Source organism: Aedes albopictus, chromosome 2, assembly GCF_035046485.1.
Source record: "Aedes albopictus strain Foshan chromosome 2, AalbF5, whole genome shotgun sequence".
Taxonomy (NCBI): domain Eukaryota; kingdom Metazoa; phylum Arthropoda; class Insecta; order Diptera; family Culicidae; genus Aedes; species Aedes albopictus.
In genome coordinates, this window is record NC_085137.1 from 222,954,336 (window position 1) to 222,972,606 (window position 18,271).

General features: G+C 42.0%; 1 protein-coding gene across 1 annotated transcript in view; it reads left to right on the forward strand.

The window, feature by feature from the left end:
• The window catches only part of LOC109433104 (sushi, von Willebrand factor type A, EGF and pentraxin domain-containing protein 1), an 87,936-nt gene extending 72,145 nt beyond the window's left edge, over positions 1-15,791 (forward strand). The window contains exons 13-15 of the mRNA XM_029859590.2: positions 13,094-13,457; positions 13,526-13,696; positions 13,800-15,791. Of these exons, the coding sequence (XP_029715450.2) occupies positions 13,094-13,457; positions 13,526-13,696; positions 13,800-14,041 (777 nt within the window). The 3' untranslated portion in view covers positions 14,042-15,791. The remainder of the gene's footprint in view (positions 1-13,093; positions 13,458-13,525; positions 13,697-13,799) is intronic.
• The last annotated feature ends 2,480 nt before the right edge of the window (positions 15,792-18,271 follow it).

Sequence of the window (18,271 nt, forward strand, 5' to 3'; positions counted from 1 at the left end):
TTTTTTCATAGCCGTCGGATCACTTCGCGGTCTTCGACAAAGTTGTTTAGTATATAGTCACCTATAATAAAACCAAAGGGTTTGAATATTGAACGCTTACAGCGCCACCTAGCGGCAAAATTCGAAAACTTAAAATTTCTGCATACATTTGGTCAAGTTTTCCCATACAAACTTCAAGCGTTTTGAGCGCCCCCTTAGGCTCAACCGATTTTGCTCAAATTTTGAACGTAGCTTCTGGGAGTCCAAAACAATTGATTTAGGAGGTAAGACTTGGCATTTTTCGATTTTTTTGTTTTTCATATAATAGTGGGCCACCCTAGTGACGAGGTGTTGCGAATTCACGGACTCTCTGCCGAAAATGCTTTAAGCGCGGACACAGAGTGATGGAATGCTCTTCCCGTCACGTGTTTTTTGGAGTTTAAGGCCAAGCACCACACTCTACTATGCTTCCAATCATCTCCAAATGCTATTAGCAATTGACAATGGATCGTCTACCGTACGAACTTCTGCACTGGGAAATAGAATTGAATCAATTCGAAAGCCAAAGATTCCCAACATCTTCCCTGGTATCATCAGATGATTCCAGAGATGCTACGATCTGTTGCTGTAGGCAGCACTACCCTGGACGATATTGACATCATCGGGAATCCGGATGACCGTAGAGCCCAGGAAGAGGCGTTCATACCCTTTAAGAGGGAGACTGCGAGGATTGGACTTCGATCAACACCACAAAGATCAAGTACATGATTGCTGGTGGCCAACGCTAGTCCGCGGCCTTGGTAGTGGTGACGAAGTGGTGCTGGATGGTGAAACGTTTGAAGTTATGGTCGATTTTGTTTTATATAGGTACTCTAGTGAAGTGTAGAATTAGCAATAGTTAAAATACACAGAAATAGCACGATAGTTCCCGCAATCCAACTTGTCGTCCTCTTTGTAAATGGGACACACGTTACTTTCCATCCATTCCTCCGGTAATACTTCCTCCTCCCAAATCTTGGTAGTGTTCCAGTGTAGTACTCTTGTAATTTCTCAACCGGCTAGCCTCCTCCTCAATCTCTTGGAAGTTATGGGCTGGAAATATTACCGTCGATTAAAATGCTATAGATTTGGTTTTCTGTTTGATGATTGGATGATCTCCAGGTTGCTTTGAGGATATCTTTCAGGTGAAGAAAGTGCTTCGAACGACCGTACCACGGGAGGCTGCAAAGTTTACGCATTGCTGGCAGTTATCATTCGATACGGCGTGCAGGCTGTTTCGCCCGATTACCGGTCTATACATTTCCTTCCTTCCTACCTGCGCGTTCACGTCACGCGGCAAACAACCATCGTTTGTTTTCTCTAACTGCGCGTAGAACGCTCTCTTTCTCATGCACATCCTTGCGTTGATCGGCTACCACCCAATCACACGCTGTCGCATCTTGCCCAACATAGTTGATCCTGTTCCCAGTTCATTGGTGGTGCCTCAGCTTTGGTAGAAGGTAGCCGCTCGATGCCCGTTTGTCCACACTTTCTATCCAGTCCAATACAGTTTCTGCAACGCCACGATGCGATGTCAAGGTATGTAAGGGGATGCAAGTCGTCGTTATCCTGTCACATCCTGCGAAACCAAGTGACTTGCAATTCCATGCTCCAAGTTTCCAATCGTAGTCCTAATTTCGTCGCGTGTGTCTCTGCCAATTGGCTTTTTAAATTAAGAAAAAAAGTATCGATTTTTTGATTCTATACGAAGGAGCACCTTTTTCTGAGCCACTATGATTTTTTTCAGATTTATAGAACTTTATTTTGGTACCTAAAATCAATTTCAAAGAGATTTTTTGAAATCACCTTTTGACAGCTGGGTAACTGTTTGACAGCTCCACCCAGTACAAAATGCGACGAGGGGTGATTCGACAAATCGCTCCCATACAAAATTCAAATTGGTTTTTAAAAAGGTTTCCGGGCACCAAAATTCATGAAAATTTGGATTTCGGCTCAGGTATCAGGTATCAGAAGGCCGGCTCCAGAGGCACGTTATCCTCCATTTGGGACATTTGTGCCATCGCCAAAATAACAGCCTATTTCATCATCTACCTTAGGGAAAAAGAAGAAAAAAGGATTTGGATGGGAATAGGGACAGGTAGGGAAATAGGAAAAATACCCTGGAAGAGGGTACTAACGCATAAGCGTACCACAATGGGTTCAAACAGCGCCCTGAAAAGGGCACTGTAAGAACGCATAAAGCGAAAGAGAGCCTATAGCTCTTTTCCACAGCGGGTTAAGAACAACAGAATATCCTGAAGATTCAGGTTTCTGAAGTCAGTTTCACTTAATAAGTGTTTACCGAATACTCGGAAACGCAGTTACGCGAAAACTGGACAGTTACATATCAAATGATACGAAGTTCCATAATCGGATTCACAGCTATCACAGGCAAATGAATCAGCTTGCTGAATATTCGCCATGTGATAACTGAGTCGGCAGTGGCCAGTCAATGCTTTGACCAGCATGCTGCAATTATGCTTAGACAGATTAATTAGATACTTCGCCACCCGTAGAGATGGCTCAGCACTATACAATTTGGTTTGACGACATGACTCCAAACTATTCCAGTATTGTCTGTGTTGAGTTGTCAGCCCAGGTGTGAATCTGAAGCTTTACCCAACACTTCGATATCGGAATAGCCGGCTCAGGGCCAACGAGGTCATGTAATGCTCCAGTGCGAGCTAACTCATCAGCCAATTCATCTCCAGCGATGGAAGAATGACCAGGTACCCATACAAGGCGAACAGCGTTTGCTGAATTCAGCTCCTCGATTTGAGTTCGACAAGCGATAACTATCTTCGACCTGGAGTTGGCCGAAGCAAGTGCTTTAATAGCAGCCTGGCTATATGAACAGAAGTATATTACTTTGCCCATTACGTGTTGCTGAAGTGCTGAATGCACTCCGCACATAAGAGCAAAGATTTCGGCCTGAAAAACGGCGCAGTGTCTACCAAGTGAGTAAGACTGATACAGCCTTAGCTCACGAGAATACACACCAGCACCTGCTCGACCATCGAGAAGGGAGCCATCAGTGTAACATACGATGCCGTCTGAAATACTTCTTTCCAGATATCCAGATGTCCACTCTTCCCGGGAAGGGAATTTCGTGGAAAATGTCCTATATGGAAAATTACAAGCAATTGTAAGATCACTTGGAGCAAGGACAATTTTGTCCCAATTCACCAAAAGTGGAAACAACGAGGTATGTGTTGATGTGTGGTTCACAGGAGTTTCCTTTAGTAAACCGAGTACCCATAGACGGTAAGTGCAAGAAAGTGCTTCTTGTTTGAGATGAATGTGTAGTGGAGCAACGTCAAAGAGAACTTCTAGCGCTGCCGTAGGAGTTGAAGAGAACGCTCCAGACATCGCAAGCACATCCTTTGGAGATGGCCTAATTTTGATTGGACCGTTCACACTTCACCCTTTTGCCACCACACAAGACATCCATAAGCCAATACTGGCCGAACAACAGTTGTGTAAATCCATTTGATATACTTGGGTTTTAGACCCCAAGTTGTACCAAAAGTACGCCGGCATTGCCCGAAGGGCATACAAGGGTTCTTGATTCTGAACTCAATGTGAGGTGTCCAGGAAAGCTTGGAATCAAGAATGACTCCAACGTACTTTACCTGTTCAGTCAAATCGATTTCAGAATCAAAGAGACGCAAAGGTCGAACGCCATTACGGTTTCGCCTTTCCGTGAAAAGAACAATAGATGTTTTACTCGGATTAACAGAAAGGCCATATTGGCGACACCAACCCTCAACTACCTGAAGGGCGTTTTGCATCAGGTTGAAAAGGGTGCTGATGCACATACCAACTAATAATGTTAGGTAGGGTCTGGGACCATTTGGGCAGGAGCACCTATTTTGGGCACTTGCTGCCATAACTCAGTCAATTTTGAACCAATTGACTTTATTTTTGAGACACGATCAGATAGGCACAATATCTAGCTATGTTCAAAAATTAAAATGAATCGGCTTGAAGTTGATTGAGTTACAGCAGCAAGTGCCCAAAATAGGTGCTCCTGCCCAAATGGTCCCAGACCCTAGTCGTCGGCAAAACCATAAGTAGGAAAACCGATATTATTGAGTTGCCTCAATAGCGTATCTGCTACGAGATTCCACAAAAGCGGTGATAAGACTCCCCCTTGGGGGCATCCACAAACACTCAATTTCCTAATCCTTGCTAGACGCAATGTCGAGAAGAGATATCGGTTTTTGAGCATTTGGTGAATCCAATTGGAAATCGTTGGAGATATACCATGACTCCGTGCGGCTTCCAATATGGCATCGAAAGGCACGTTGTCAAAGGCACCCTCGACATCTAAGAAAACACCCAAACAAGATTGCTTTTGAGCGAATGCTTTCTCGATATCGTAAACAACCTTGTGTAAAAGAATCACAGTGGACTTATCAGATTGGTAGGCATGTTGGTTCACATGAAGAGGCACGTTGGCCAGATGAACATCACGGATGTGATGATCCACAATGCGTTCTAAGCATTTCAGAAGAAAAGATGTCAAACTGATAGGTCTGAAGCTCTTAGCTTCTTCATACGACGCACGACCCACTTTCTGAATAAACTTTACAGTAATATCCCGCCAGGATTTGGGAATATACTTTGTAGCAAAACTGCAAACAAGTAATTTTTTCAAAACATGTTTGAAATAATCAAATCCCTTCTGAAGCAAAATAGGATAAATCCCATCAGCCCCAGGAGATTTGAAAGGAGCAAAGCTATTAAGAGCCCACTCAATCGATTCTATAGTTACAATACTCCGAGCCGAAGCTAAAGAATCATAACTACAAGAAAAGACATCAGGTTCATCCGAAGATGTAATATCCACGAATGGGTGACAAAACGTCGAATGCCAAAACGTCGAATGCCAGAACGTCGAATGCCAAAACGTCGAAAGGACAAACCGTCGAAGGGACAAAACGTCGAAAGGACAAAACGTCGAAAAGTGTGTATGTCTTCACAGTTCAGCGTGGATTTTTTTTTTGAAATTTTGTGTGAATTTAAATCGATCCTGTTGGTAGCCTGAGAGGGGTGGTAATACGGTTGATCCACCAAGATGGCAGGATGACGAACTGATTAACGGAGACACACGAACATTGTCTCGTTATCTGGGGTCACTGCCCGAACGCTGAAGGTCAGTGACTCATTTTGCACTCTATAATGCTTCAGTTGAAACCACTAGCTGAGTAAAGATTATTGCGAGGATACTTAGCATTGTTGTACTAGTACCATATTCTGTGAATACCGAATGAATTGCGGAGAAAGACAGCTAGTCAAAACCCCGCTGTTTCAAGTAGAACTCCGGTTCTGAATGAGGAAGACATTACCTCCCACCCCACCCCTTACCACAGTGGCCGGAAGCCGGACAAAACCTCAAAAATCGACTTCGATATTTTATTTTTCTAATATTTTTCTTCCATTATAGATACTTCAACTAAGAAAAGCCCAAATTTTCAAGTCATTTGGTCGAAAATTGTGTCTTGTATATTTTTTCAAAGTTGAAGTTTTATGTGCTACAATATTAGTATTTATTGTCTTTATTTTATGAGCTTCCTTCATGAGTTCGTTGTAAAAGTTAGGAAGACTTGAATAATGTGACAATATTTTTTGTGTTTTTGGGTATGAATAACCATTGCATTTCAGGGATTGTTTGGAACCCAATCACAAAATTATTATGTTTTTACAATATGCAAACATATTGACTTTTTATGAAACTTTGGAGAAAAACTTCGTATTAAAAAGATCCAGTACTTGTTTAGGAAACATCAGAAAACGACGCCATATCCCGCAACTGACGTGTAATTTTGTCTAGTTTTTGGCTATATAGGTCACTGTTTGCGCATTTTTGCGCTAAGCGTGAAAATTTTTTTTTTCTATCAGGTCACAATGGAGCCGCATGGTTGTGGAGGAAGTGATATTGTTTGAAGTTTAAATTTTATCTTAACGTAGTTCAAATTGACTTCAGAATACTAACAATTTAGTGTAATTTTCATTCATGTAAGAGACCTTCACAAAGCCAGATGGTCAAAGGGGCAGGGGGTGAGGGGGGGGGGGTTTGGTTTGACTGATAACGTAATGGCCACAGATATAACTTTTTTTTTATTTTTTTTAAATATTATTTTATTTTTTGACAGAAAAACACAAGAAGGATGGTGCTCCAGTTAAAAACAGTAATCTGGAGAGGAAAGGAGTAATGACAAAGTATGAATAAGCCTTTATTTAATTAGACACTACCTACATGTTGCTCCACCAGATACAAATAACTCTTTTAAACTTCAAAATAAACGAAAGACAAAAACAACCGTGAAAACATGTACAACTACAAACCATTGCATATTGATTTTCTTGAACTAGTCGTTTCTTCGATTCATCTTAGTTGTTAGAATTGCTCAACAACCTTGGAAGGAATCTCTTCATGAACTTCTATCGAAGTTTCAATATATAGTGACACAAATTTGTCGACATCTACGCGTTTATTTTCTACACGCACATCGCTACAATTCAAAGCAACAATCATCTAAAAAATATAAAAAGAATTCACTGAACGGCGTAGAACGCTACGTTAAATATTTTTCTGCGTCGCGACTATCAAGGCAATCTTTGAATATTTTAACCGCAATTTGATGAAACGAACATTTTACGTTTTTTAGTGAAACCTTTTCTATTGTTTTCTTAAACTTGAAGTTTTATTGTAAGTTATTTATGCGTTTTCGTTAAACACATTTCTACTAAACGATACACAGAGTGATAAAGATTTTGAAAATATTTGCTGAAATGAACAGTAGAGCATTAATATGAATACCGATCTCTGATGATCATTTATCAAAAACTTTCTTCAATATTGCGAATATGAATTGCCAATTCTTTATTGATAGGATTGTTTTGGTTGCTTCGACAAGTGATAGCAGAGATCAGTGTACCTTACAACCCAAACTCGGAAGAGCATATATGAAGTTGTTGAAACGAGATTGATAAAAAGGAGTTCAAATTTTACGCAGTTCACTATATTAGACTATGTATCTGATCCCATAACGATTGAATTAACACACCTCCGTGTACACACCGTAAAATGTCACGTGGTCTAGGGGCAGTCCCTGAGAATAGACCTTGTCAGCCAACATTGGTATGCATCTGAATTGATCCATTATTGAAAGAAAACGTAGGTAAACGATTTTTTCTTATGGTTTATGTAGTTTTGAAGATTTTGGACCACCCTAACAGCAACAAATACAAAATTATAGTTTATTTCAATACCAATACATGATTTAGGAACCCCCGAATTAAAAGGTTAATCAAAATCTACGTTCAGAAAGCACATCGTGATAGCTTATTATCGATTATTTTTACATGCTTTCCATAATCAGCAGATTTCAAAATTTTGAACCACCGTAATATAGTAATATCATAATATATGTATGAAAAGTTTCATATCAGAATTAGATTTAGGGAACTAAAATCATCATAACCTGTGAATTTTTGCAATTTCGGTTAACATTTGAGGTTTTGTCCGACTTTTGTATGGAGGCCCGCCACTGTGCTTACGTTGGGATGGAAAGTACCGGCAAGTCGTGCCGTAAACCAAACCAGACGCCCTTGAAGGAACAATGCACTCGATGATCGCCATCGCCACCCTAAAGGTGCCAGAGATCCGGCAGACGATAGGTAGAGGCTACCATCGAAGCTACCCTGAAGGAAGCAGTGACGTAATGCTGAAAATTTGTGACAGTGTGCTCCTCGCAGTATTGCCCATTGCACGGTGACGTCATCAAGAAATCGCTCTCTTTCTCTCGCCGGGAAAGTCGGGCATAAGGTCACCAGAAAATCCTCCCGACAACTCCTATCTCCACCTCCACGCGGTTCCCGGTGGGATGTTTGTATCAAAACATGCAAACGGAGAGGGGGGGGCATACGGCCTCGAACGCAAACAATCTAAGCCTGCTTAGATTATCTAGCGCGCGTGCTAGATCACAGAGGGTAGAGGAAGGATACATGAATTCGGACAGTATGTCAATGACCCAACCGAGGAAGTACATATGAGCGATGATTGATTGCCCAAAAGGCGATTCGATCAAATAAGGGCGAAACAAAGGAGGTTAAACGATCACACTAGAAGGGATAAAATCCCAATACAATCATGAAATAATAAAACCAATAAGTGATAATATCCCAACAGAATAAAACACATCCACACTAGCAAGGGATAACCTCCCGACACAACATGATTCACTAAACTAGATCCACCAACCACGAAGCCCACACAATGATCAGGGTTTTTTTTAGATCATACACTGTACTTACCCTAGGCAGCCGTGTATGTGACTTTTTCCCTACACACCAGTGTCAAAACCTCGCCCAAACTAGAACATAACAATGGATGTGCCAAGACAATAGAACACTTTTGAATAATTTTTCGCATCTCGACCAACCCCCGAAAGGGGGTCCTTGTTAGGGTTTTGGAGGCACAACATACTCCAAGGTGTTGGACAGCAAAAGTTTCAATTGCTGGCTGGCCATGACCGGAGTGTCCTTTCAAATAATCCATTCCGACGCGTGCATTTGAGGGAATTTCTATCCTAACCTATCCTAACAATCCAATCCCTATTTTCCATTACCACCTTCTATGATAAGGGGTCCGTGGTCTGGTAATTCATGGGAGCCGTGAAGGAAGACTGGGTAGTGAAGGTGGAGTAACCCGACACCAACACAACGCCCAAGAAACCTAACTAGCTGTCCCCATGCGTACCAGGCTTCGTAGGCGCCCTCGGCACGGGCTGCAGACAGGGGAGGGTTTTGGCCTAACGCCTCCCTAGGGCGACTCTAATGAGTTTAAAACATGCCCCGTGTCGAAACTTAATGGATCACTCCATTGCAAGGCACGTTAATACGATACTAAACTGGGAACTCTCTTTCTCTCCTACGGGAAATTAGAAAACAACAGGACCAACACCTGTCAAATTTGACAGGTACTGGTCCTGTTGTTTTCAAACTCTCTGAAGGAGCAAAAGAGATACAATTTCGCCGTGAGGTGGTCTATTGCATTTGAACGCGATCAATTTGCGTTGAAGTTCAAAAACGGCACGCTGCGATCAAACATATTTGAACATTGCTCAGTTCAAAATTTGATCAAGAACTGCACCCGCAAAAACATGGCACCCTGGTACCTGGTAAACTTAAATGGTCATGTGTCTGCCATTTTTTCACAAATTCTAACAATCTTGGGTTGATTCGATTCAGAAAGAGATTGAGAGGGGGAACCAGTTCGGTCACCGTGGATTACCGGAAAATCCGGATTTCGGTGCAGAATCTTAATGCCCGATGCCAAAATGTCCCATTTCATTGTGGCGCATATATTCGCGCAATAACGCATGTATGCAGATGCTTCACAAAGTCCTAGGGCAGCACCTTGGTCAGGACGCACATAACATTTGATGACACATCCAAGCTCAGTTCCTTTTTGGCTCGCGTTTAGTTCAAATATAACACTAGGTGCCAGTAGAAGGGGTCTCAAAGAAGTAAGAGAAGAAAAGCCGGAAAAGTTCGGGAATAAATAATTTTACACTCAACGTGACGTGATGTGAGTTTTTTATATACGACAGTGCGAATCCACGAATAACTGGTCAAGGAACATGCCGACCCTGAGGTATTGTTTCAGGGAGTCTCAGGAAGGCTTCCCTCTGAACTAGTTGGCAGATATAAGTGAAAGAATGAGTATCCTTTAAAAGAATAAAGAACTCACTATTTGCTTTGATTACTCGTTTTCGACGTTTTGTCCTTTCGACGTTTTGTCCCTTTCGACGTTTTGGCATTCGACCTTTTGGCATTCGACGTTTTGGCATTCGACGTTTTGTCTTTCGACGTTTTGTCCCTAAGCCAATATCCACACATCCAGGGAAGTGTGTCTTGAATAAACATTCCAGAACTTCCTTATCAGAGGAAATCAGATCGCCATTTGGCAAACGAAGTTCGTTCACCCGGAAATCCTTAGATTTCGCAAGGATTTTGTTTAATCGACTGACTTCACTCAAGCTGGAAACATTTGTACAAAGGTTTTTCCAGCCGGATCGTTCAGCAGACCGAAGAGCTTTCTGGTAGGCCTTGCGAGCCGACCTGAAAGCCTCCGATCCAGCCGAACGTCGTCTGTTCCAACTCTTTCTACATTGTTTCCTGAGTTTCCCCAGATCAGAGTTCCACCAAGGGGTTCCTCTTGTGATCTTCACAGACCGTAGAGGGCATGCTTCTTAAAAAGCTTCCATGATGAAGGTCGTTGTAGTATCAACGGCATCATCTAAATCACTTGGAGTGTCAATGGATGGTGAATATCCATTAAATTTGGCCGCAACCAAATCAGTAAAATGATCCCAGTTTGTTGACCGAGGATTCCTGAAACGCAATGTTTGCGAAGTAACATTTAAATGTTCAAAAAAGATATAGCGATGGTCAGATAAAGATTCTTCATCTGACACATGCCAATTGGTCAGCTCGTGACTAATTCTGCTAGAGCAAAGCGTTACATCTAACACTTCCTCTCTAGCAGATACCATGAAGGTTGGGCGGTTGCCTATGTTAAGTAATGCAAGATCTGTACTACTTAAGTACTCCATCAAACTGGAGCCTCTCAAATTAATGTCTGAGCTGCCCCAGATGACATGGTGAGCATTAGCATCACTGCCAACAATTTGCGGAAAGCCTTTTGAAGTGCAGTATGCGATGACTTGTTTGAAAGCATCCGTAGGGGATGGTTCATCATGCGGTAAATACACAGAACATTAAACTTATTTCCTGTTGAGGTTTCCAACAGATACATCAATTGTGATAGCACATACATCTCTGGTGGTTAGTTCAGAGATGAGTGTAGTAACTATTGCGTTGTTGACAAGCACACAGGCTCGAGGCATGACACGCGAGTTTGCCATTTCATGTTTACTGAAAGTGGCAAACACCGGGTTCACAAGGTTTCCTAGATAGAAATTTCCCTTACGAAAGTAAGGTTCTTGTACCAAGGCCACTTGGGCTGTACCATTTTGCATAAGTCTGCAAAGATTGATCGTTGCTGTTCTTTTATGCTGAAGATTGATCTGAGCTATCCTAACCGTAGCCACTACCCAAACTAGGTAAGATTAAACTCTTCACAACAACAGCACAACAAAGAACAGCAACAATAAAACCAAATCGGTATCGATTGGAAAACGCCAAAGGCGAGGATACACAGAATACACTGTGTAAATCGCATAATGCGAAACCATATAGGTGAAAATTTAAACTAATTAACAACATCTTCATAATCCCGCCCTTATTTAGCCTCAAGTGAGACTAAAGAAGGGCAGCTGATTGTCTCGGAGAAACCATTGCTGCACCATTGCTCCGGTTAGCGCAGTAAGGGCTACATACTGTGGTGGGCGCCCTGGTACTCCACAGGCTCCGTTAGCGGTTAGGTTTTTATTAGACCCCCGTAGCCATTCATTCCTAGGCACGGTAAGCATAAAGCCGCATCACACCATGAATTAGGGGTCACCTGTTGGTGGATTCTTACCACCGGAACAGGCGGTCCGTAGTGTTATTCTTAGCCAATTGAGATAATCGCTACCGACACTACACAGCTATTTAGGCTGATCGAGAAAAGAAGTTAATATTGATGATCAACTTCATACGGACTCGAACAGCCGTTCTATACGAAAGAGCACCTTTTTCTGAGCCACTATGATTTTTTTTTTTCAGATTTTTAGAACTTTATTTTGGTATCTAAAATCAATTTCAAAGAGATTTTTTGAAATCACCAGAACAGACGCTGTTTGAGTCGCACCTCCTTGGTGAACAGATGCTCGGATTGTACCTCCTCTATCTAGCTGAAGTCAGAAGGACAACAGTGCCCAGGCTGCACTACCAGCTAAGCAAATAACTCTAAGCTGGCGGTCTTCGTCATTGCTTGACCCGTGGAAGCATGCGATAGGAACTTGTGAGGACCAGAGCTATATTGGATGCTCTCCTTATCGACTCACCGTTTTTCAGCCCATTTTCGAATTGTATCCAGTATATTAACGCTCGAGTAGTGGCGTTTTCGACCCCCTTCAGCGACACCACTCTCACGCTTTTTCCATGGTGCGCGTACTCAGTACACGACGCGACCGCTCCCGGGTTTCGAGATGGGTATAGTGAAGTGAATGAAACACGGCAAGCTCCGGTAGGCTGAACACCTAGCTCGTACGCCAGAGGAACCACAACCCTAAATCATGTTCAGCAGAGAACCAGCAAGGTCCTTTAGCTTTGTGGTAGGCCGCAAAAACGTTGACTTTTTGTAGTTGATGACAACCTAAAGACGCTGAACGTTCAGGGTGACTGGAAGCGATTGGCTCAGGACTGAGACCAGTGCAGTGGTGACGATTGCTTCATTCAGCGTAGACTCACCGGCAAGCTCACCGGTAGGAGCTGTAGCCCATCAAGTGTCAAGACACTACGAGTGTCGCCGGTATTTGCGGCTCTCTCGTCTTCGTTTGCTAGGGAGTCCGTCCACGTTCTTTTGTCCCATTTACATTAGAGTTTCACTTGCTTCTCGAGAGCTGAGTGGCGCTGTCGAACTACGGTTTTGGCTCCTTCTGTTTTCGCCCGCTCTATCGCGGTTTTTCCGCTCCTTTGCTATTTCACCATCCTCCCAGGTACCCATCTGTGATCCTAAGTGCGTAGACTACCCAAATTATTCTCGCCGGTGACGATGAAGGCGTTCTTGATTGTGTTTCGTTGATCTTCTACGCTGGTACTTTTAGAAATCTCCGCTGCAAGGCTCTTCAGCTCCTCGACGATGGACCTATTCACCGTAACGTGTTTCAGTCATAATGTGATGAACCGGCGCCCGAATTTCTCTTCTTGTCGATGGGTTCTACCAATGCGCAGCCAGATCACGCACCGATTAGAAAATACTGATCAGACGCGACGTTCTCAGACGCGTAATTCTCTGCACCTTACTTATAAGGAGCACAATTTATGAATCATTTACATACCATACCATTTATGAATCGTTTACATTTCCATCCGATTTTTCTCTTCCTTTTATCCACAGCCGGTGCACTGCAATGAAATTCAAGTTAGACGAGGCCTGTCTGCAAGCACATCGGAGACGATGATGGGCATCCGAGTGCTATTTTCATGTACGAACGGAAACGCACTGATCGGTACACCGGAAATTACTTGTCTGCCGAGTGGCAATTGGAGTGCTCCCCTTCCTGTTTGCGAGAGTGTCGAGTGCGGCGAGGTTCCAATCCAGGCCAACAGCAATGGGTCGGCTCCGAGAGTTGCCATTCTTTCACGGGAGGTTGGAGGCCGATCGGCATTCTCCTGCCCGCCGGGGTATGGACTGCGAGGGCCCAGCGAGGCCATCTGTTTGCCATCGGGAGAGTGGGGCGGCCCGTTTCCAACGTGCGTCGGTAGGTTTTGGGTGCTTTATTGGAGTGTTACTAGGGGTTTACACTTAAAAGATGACTGGGTTTTTCAGAGGTTCAATGTTTCCATCCGGGAGCTCCACAGAACGGCTACGCACAGGGAACGCCTCCCTACAGGGCCGGAGATGTTGTACAGTTTAATTGCAATCCGGAGTACATGATGCAAGGTCAGCCAATAATTGCCTGTCAGGATAACGGGCGATGGTCAGGGGGATTGCCCAAGTGTGAGTATAGAATAGAAAGCTTGGCGTGAAATACTTTGACCCTAATAATAAGCGAAATAGTAATGGCTAGAATGTTGAAAACCAACCCTTCGTTCCTTTACAGGTGTGCAGGCGTGCTCTTACCCGGGAACGGCAATCAGCGGCCGGATGTCATCAGTCAAGTTCTACTACTCAATAGGTGAAAGCATTACGTTCACCTGCGATAACGGCCTGGAGCTGCGAGGCGCCAAGATGCTCAAGTGTTTGAAAAATGGCAAATGGTCCAACGCCATCCCCACCTGCGTCAATCCCGATGCGGTGAACGTGCGAAGCGATGCCAAGGGTATCTTCAAGCGGGAAAATTAAGTTCGTTCGTGTGGTGTTGTTACAGCGCCACCATCTGGCAAGGCTCCCAATCTGGAGTGGTTTCTATTTCCCCGCAATGGTACCCCGGGGAGACATACATATATCAATGAAACAAACCGACTACTTAGAAGATAACTGTAGCCCGTTCACACGTAGGCTGGATCAATCAAATTTTAATGAAGACATCAAATATACACGTTGACTGTTTTAAGTTTACTCTGCGGGAGGAACCGAGCAAGTTTTGCATGAACAAGCGTTTCCCACTTGGTGCACTGTGGTTCGAAGGAATCGGTGGAAAATGGAAAAATTGAAGCTCTTCTGTTCATGATGGAATTAGTTATTGCTTATAATTTTAAATCCAGTTTACTTTAAAAACTCAACATTTGAACAAGTTACGTTCTACATGAGGCTTGTTTAAGACTTGTGTCCTAAAAAGCCATTATTATTATTCTCCCTCTTTTTATTATTCCTAGCTCTACGTTTCCACTGGAACTTGCCTTTAACAGTTTTATTATTAATTGAGGACTTCTCTAGCCTCCCATTTGCTTCAATTTGTGTATTGTATAGCACTATGCCTCCTATGAAAACAAGAAAATATCCCCGAACGGAACGGGAATCGAACCCGCCTTCTTCAGAATGGTATTTCACAATTTTATCCATTAGGCTAACTGGGGTAAAATTCCAATTACAAAGATGAACCAAGGGTAGAATTGGCAATGTCAGCAAACACTTATTGTTTTCTGAATTTGTTTTATGTTTTGGAGATAGCAATGAAATAAATTTAATCAAATGAAAATGCGGACGTGATACATTTGTTGGCGATTTTTTTTAACCATTTCTAGAGCCCACACTTCCTGTAGCCAACATTTTAAAGCTTCAAACGCAATTCCGCTGATTCAAACAGTAGAACATAGTGCCAGACCCAAGTGGGAAAGAACGAGGAGAACCAACAGGTAATAAAATTTAATTCGCTCCAAGCACGTTACTCGTTTATTTGCTTGTTAGCTCGTGTTCTCTCTTTGTGTGCAAAACTGATGATAGCCGGGCGGAGAAATCAATTACTGCGACGATGTTGAACCTGTGCGGATAATGGCAATCGTCCTATTATTGATTGCAAACAACGATTGATAAGGACAACGACAACGTTGTTAAATGTAAATTGGTTTTGTTTGTAGGCTATATCTCTATACTTATAGGAATAGGTCGCTCTTGGCGTTTACTGTTGGCCGCCCATTTCCTCTCGATGGGGGAGGAATCCCTGTAATACTCATCCCACCCAACTTCCCAAATCTAGCCGTAAAGCCAGATCGTTTATCGCCGCATGCATATCTATAAAGTTATACTTTTCATTATTTACCGTGCATATAAATTGGATGGTACTGCAAATTTGAACATTAATATTAATTGAAATGGATGGAGAGTAAATAAAAAAAAAAGTTAGTAATGTTTACGGGCTAGTGTTTATTTTGGTACCATCGTTCAGTGTAGGCTAATTGCGATTTCACGCTGTTGCTGTAAATAGAGGATTGAGTGTAATTTATTTATTTATGTAGTCATTAATCTACTATTGATGTCAGAACTGAGGCATATTGGAAATCATAATTTCCTGGATTAAAAGCGCACTTTGCTGTATGGTTTTCGTGTTGTCAGCAATGAGTGCTGTGTAACTGTTTCACTGACAAATGCAGACATCCATAAACTGAAGAATTAGAAAATATTTCACAAATAAATCATAATTGATTTAAAAACATATTAGGTTCGTTTATACATTTCTTTTTCTATCACATCCATTTTCACGAGAGGCGACCCTACAGGTCCGCCTACTAAGAAAGATTAGCCAGTAGTGTGGAAAGAATGGTGTGTGGCGGCGAATGATGAACCACGAGCCCGCTGCACTTTACGGCGAAAACAGCATCCAGTGACCAGTGACCAAAGCCGAAGGGATACAGCAGGCAGGGTATGTTGCAAGAATGCCGGACTATATCGCTGCAAATTTGGTTTTTGTTACTGGTCTGGTTGGCATAAGAGAGCACGGAGGGCAGAGAGCACGGTGGCCGGACTTATTGTAGCATAATCTGGACATCGTTGGGCGGGACTGAGGTTGAACGGCTGCATCCGCAAACCGAATATGCTATATTTATTTACACATTTCTTTCTAGCTCTGTAAAATACTTTCAATATTCTTTCGATGGCTAATTTGACCAGTGAGGTCGGATATATGATTGAAGTCCTACAGTGGAATTGTAGAAGCTTAATTAGAAATATAAATGCGTTCAAATTTGAGTCCACAACACATGCTGTGACATATTTGCTTTTAGTGAAACATGGCTAACTTCCGATAAAGATGTCTCTTTCCACGATTAATATTATTCGTTGTGATCCAGGGGATGGATATGGACGGGTGATCTTGGGGATCAAAAAGCTCCATTCCTTTTATAGAATTGATTTCCCTCCGATGAACGACACTGAAATAGTTGCGTGTCATGTTACTATACAAGATAAAAGTTTCAGTATAGCCAGTGTTTACATACCGCCCAGTGGTAGAGTATCTCGAAGAGATCTTGCGGAAATATGTTGTGCTATGCCTGCGCCTTGGCTGATCCTAGGTGATTTTAATGCACACGGAACAGTCTGCCTGGGGGTCTCCGAAGGACGACAATCGCGCAAACCTGATAACCTCTGCGACTACAGTAAGGACCCGATTTTGTCAGCCCCATTTCGTGACAAACTTTTTGCTCTCTATAGCTTACGGTCACATTTTAAGCAACTTATTCATTTTTATCATCAAACTACAGCTGAGATGCAGAACATAGAGGTATAAAAAGTTGGAAAAACTGTTCAAGTTTTTGAAGAGTGCAAAAAGTGTGTTCCGAAAAGGGGCTGACAAAATCGGGTCACTAATGTATTTCAATTTGACAATTTTGAACTCCGGGGAAGCAACGCGAATTAAACCTCCAGATTCTCCAAGCATGTTATAGACTGTTTCAGAAATTATAAATACACTTTGTTTATTAAATTAAATGAACTGTCCTAATGATTTTTACCAACTTCTTTCAGAGTATAACATATTGTATTCCATATTCTTATGTTTCCTTTCAATTGTCTTGATATTTTAAAGAACAGTCGAGTTATCTAACATATAACTTAATTTTTCAAATTTGCATTTGCACAAAGGTGTTTTTTAATGATTTTTACATTATTTATCACTAAATACCAAAAATTATCTAAATGTTTATCACATTCGCTTTCTTAACAAGTTGTCTAAGGAATGCCTTGATCAAAATTTGGGAAAAATCGATAAAGGCATTTCCACAACATTTTTCGAAGATCAAGTTTCTTATTTTTTAAGGTTTTCTACGGAACATAAGAACTACCACACAGTTTCTTAGCTTTCCTGAACGCATTTAATCTAAACAAAATTATTTTTTTAGCTCATTCGATCCTTCAGATGGCAAAGCTTGTCATATCATAAAAACGAATGCAGTAAGCAGTAATTACGACATTCGTTTGCTTAACGTTTGTTGCTACTGGTGTTGTTGAGAAATTTGAAACAAAAAAAATGAGTATTGAGAAGGCCCGTAATGGTGGTTCTTGATCAAATATTTCAGTAAAAATTACTCTTATCAATCGAGAAATATCTTTTATTATCGATACATAAATTTTTATTGGGTTTGGAAATAAAATATTTTATCTGTGAGATTTTTTTTCTTTTCTACTATGCTACATTTTTTGACCACTTTGTGCAACTTCAAATTTTAACCATCTAGTTTACAGCGCTCTATTTTTTAACTTATACTAGAAACATCAACAAAATTGGTATTATTTGCTTCGATAGCATGTTTACTATAAGAGCTAGAGGAAACTGTTTTGGATATTGTGCTCAAATTGAAATGGCAGTTAATCGTTAGTGTATTTATAATTTCTGAAACAGTCTATAGACCTCTCAATATGTTCGAATTCATTATCATTGGATTGCACGTGGAATGTAATTCAGGATCCCCATGGTAGTGATCATCTGCCAATCAAAATTTCAGTTACCAATGATTCGTGTCAGGCTCGCCAGATCAACGTCGCGTATGACCTCACGAAGCATATCGAATGGGGTAAATATGCTGAATTGGTCTCAGAGGGCGTGCAGTCGATTGACGTTCTTCCACCGCAGGAAGAATACCAATTCTTGTCCGGGTTAATCGTCGAAAGTGCTCTTCAAGCGCAGCGTAGGCCGGTTCC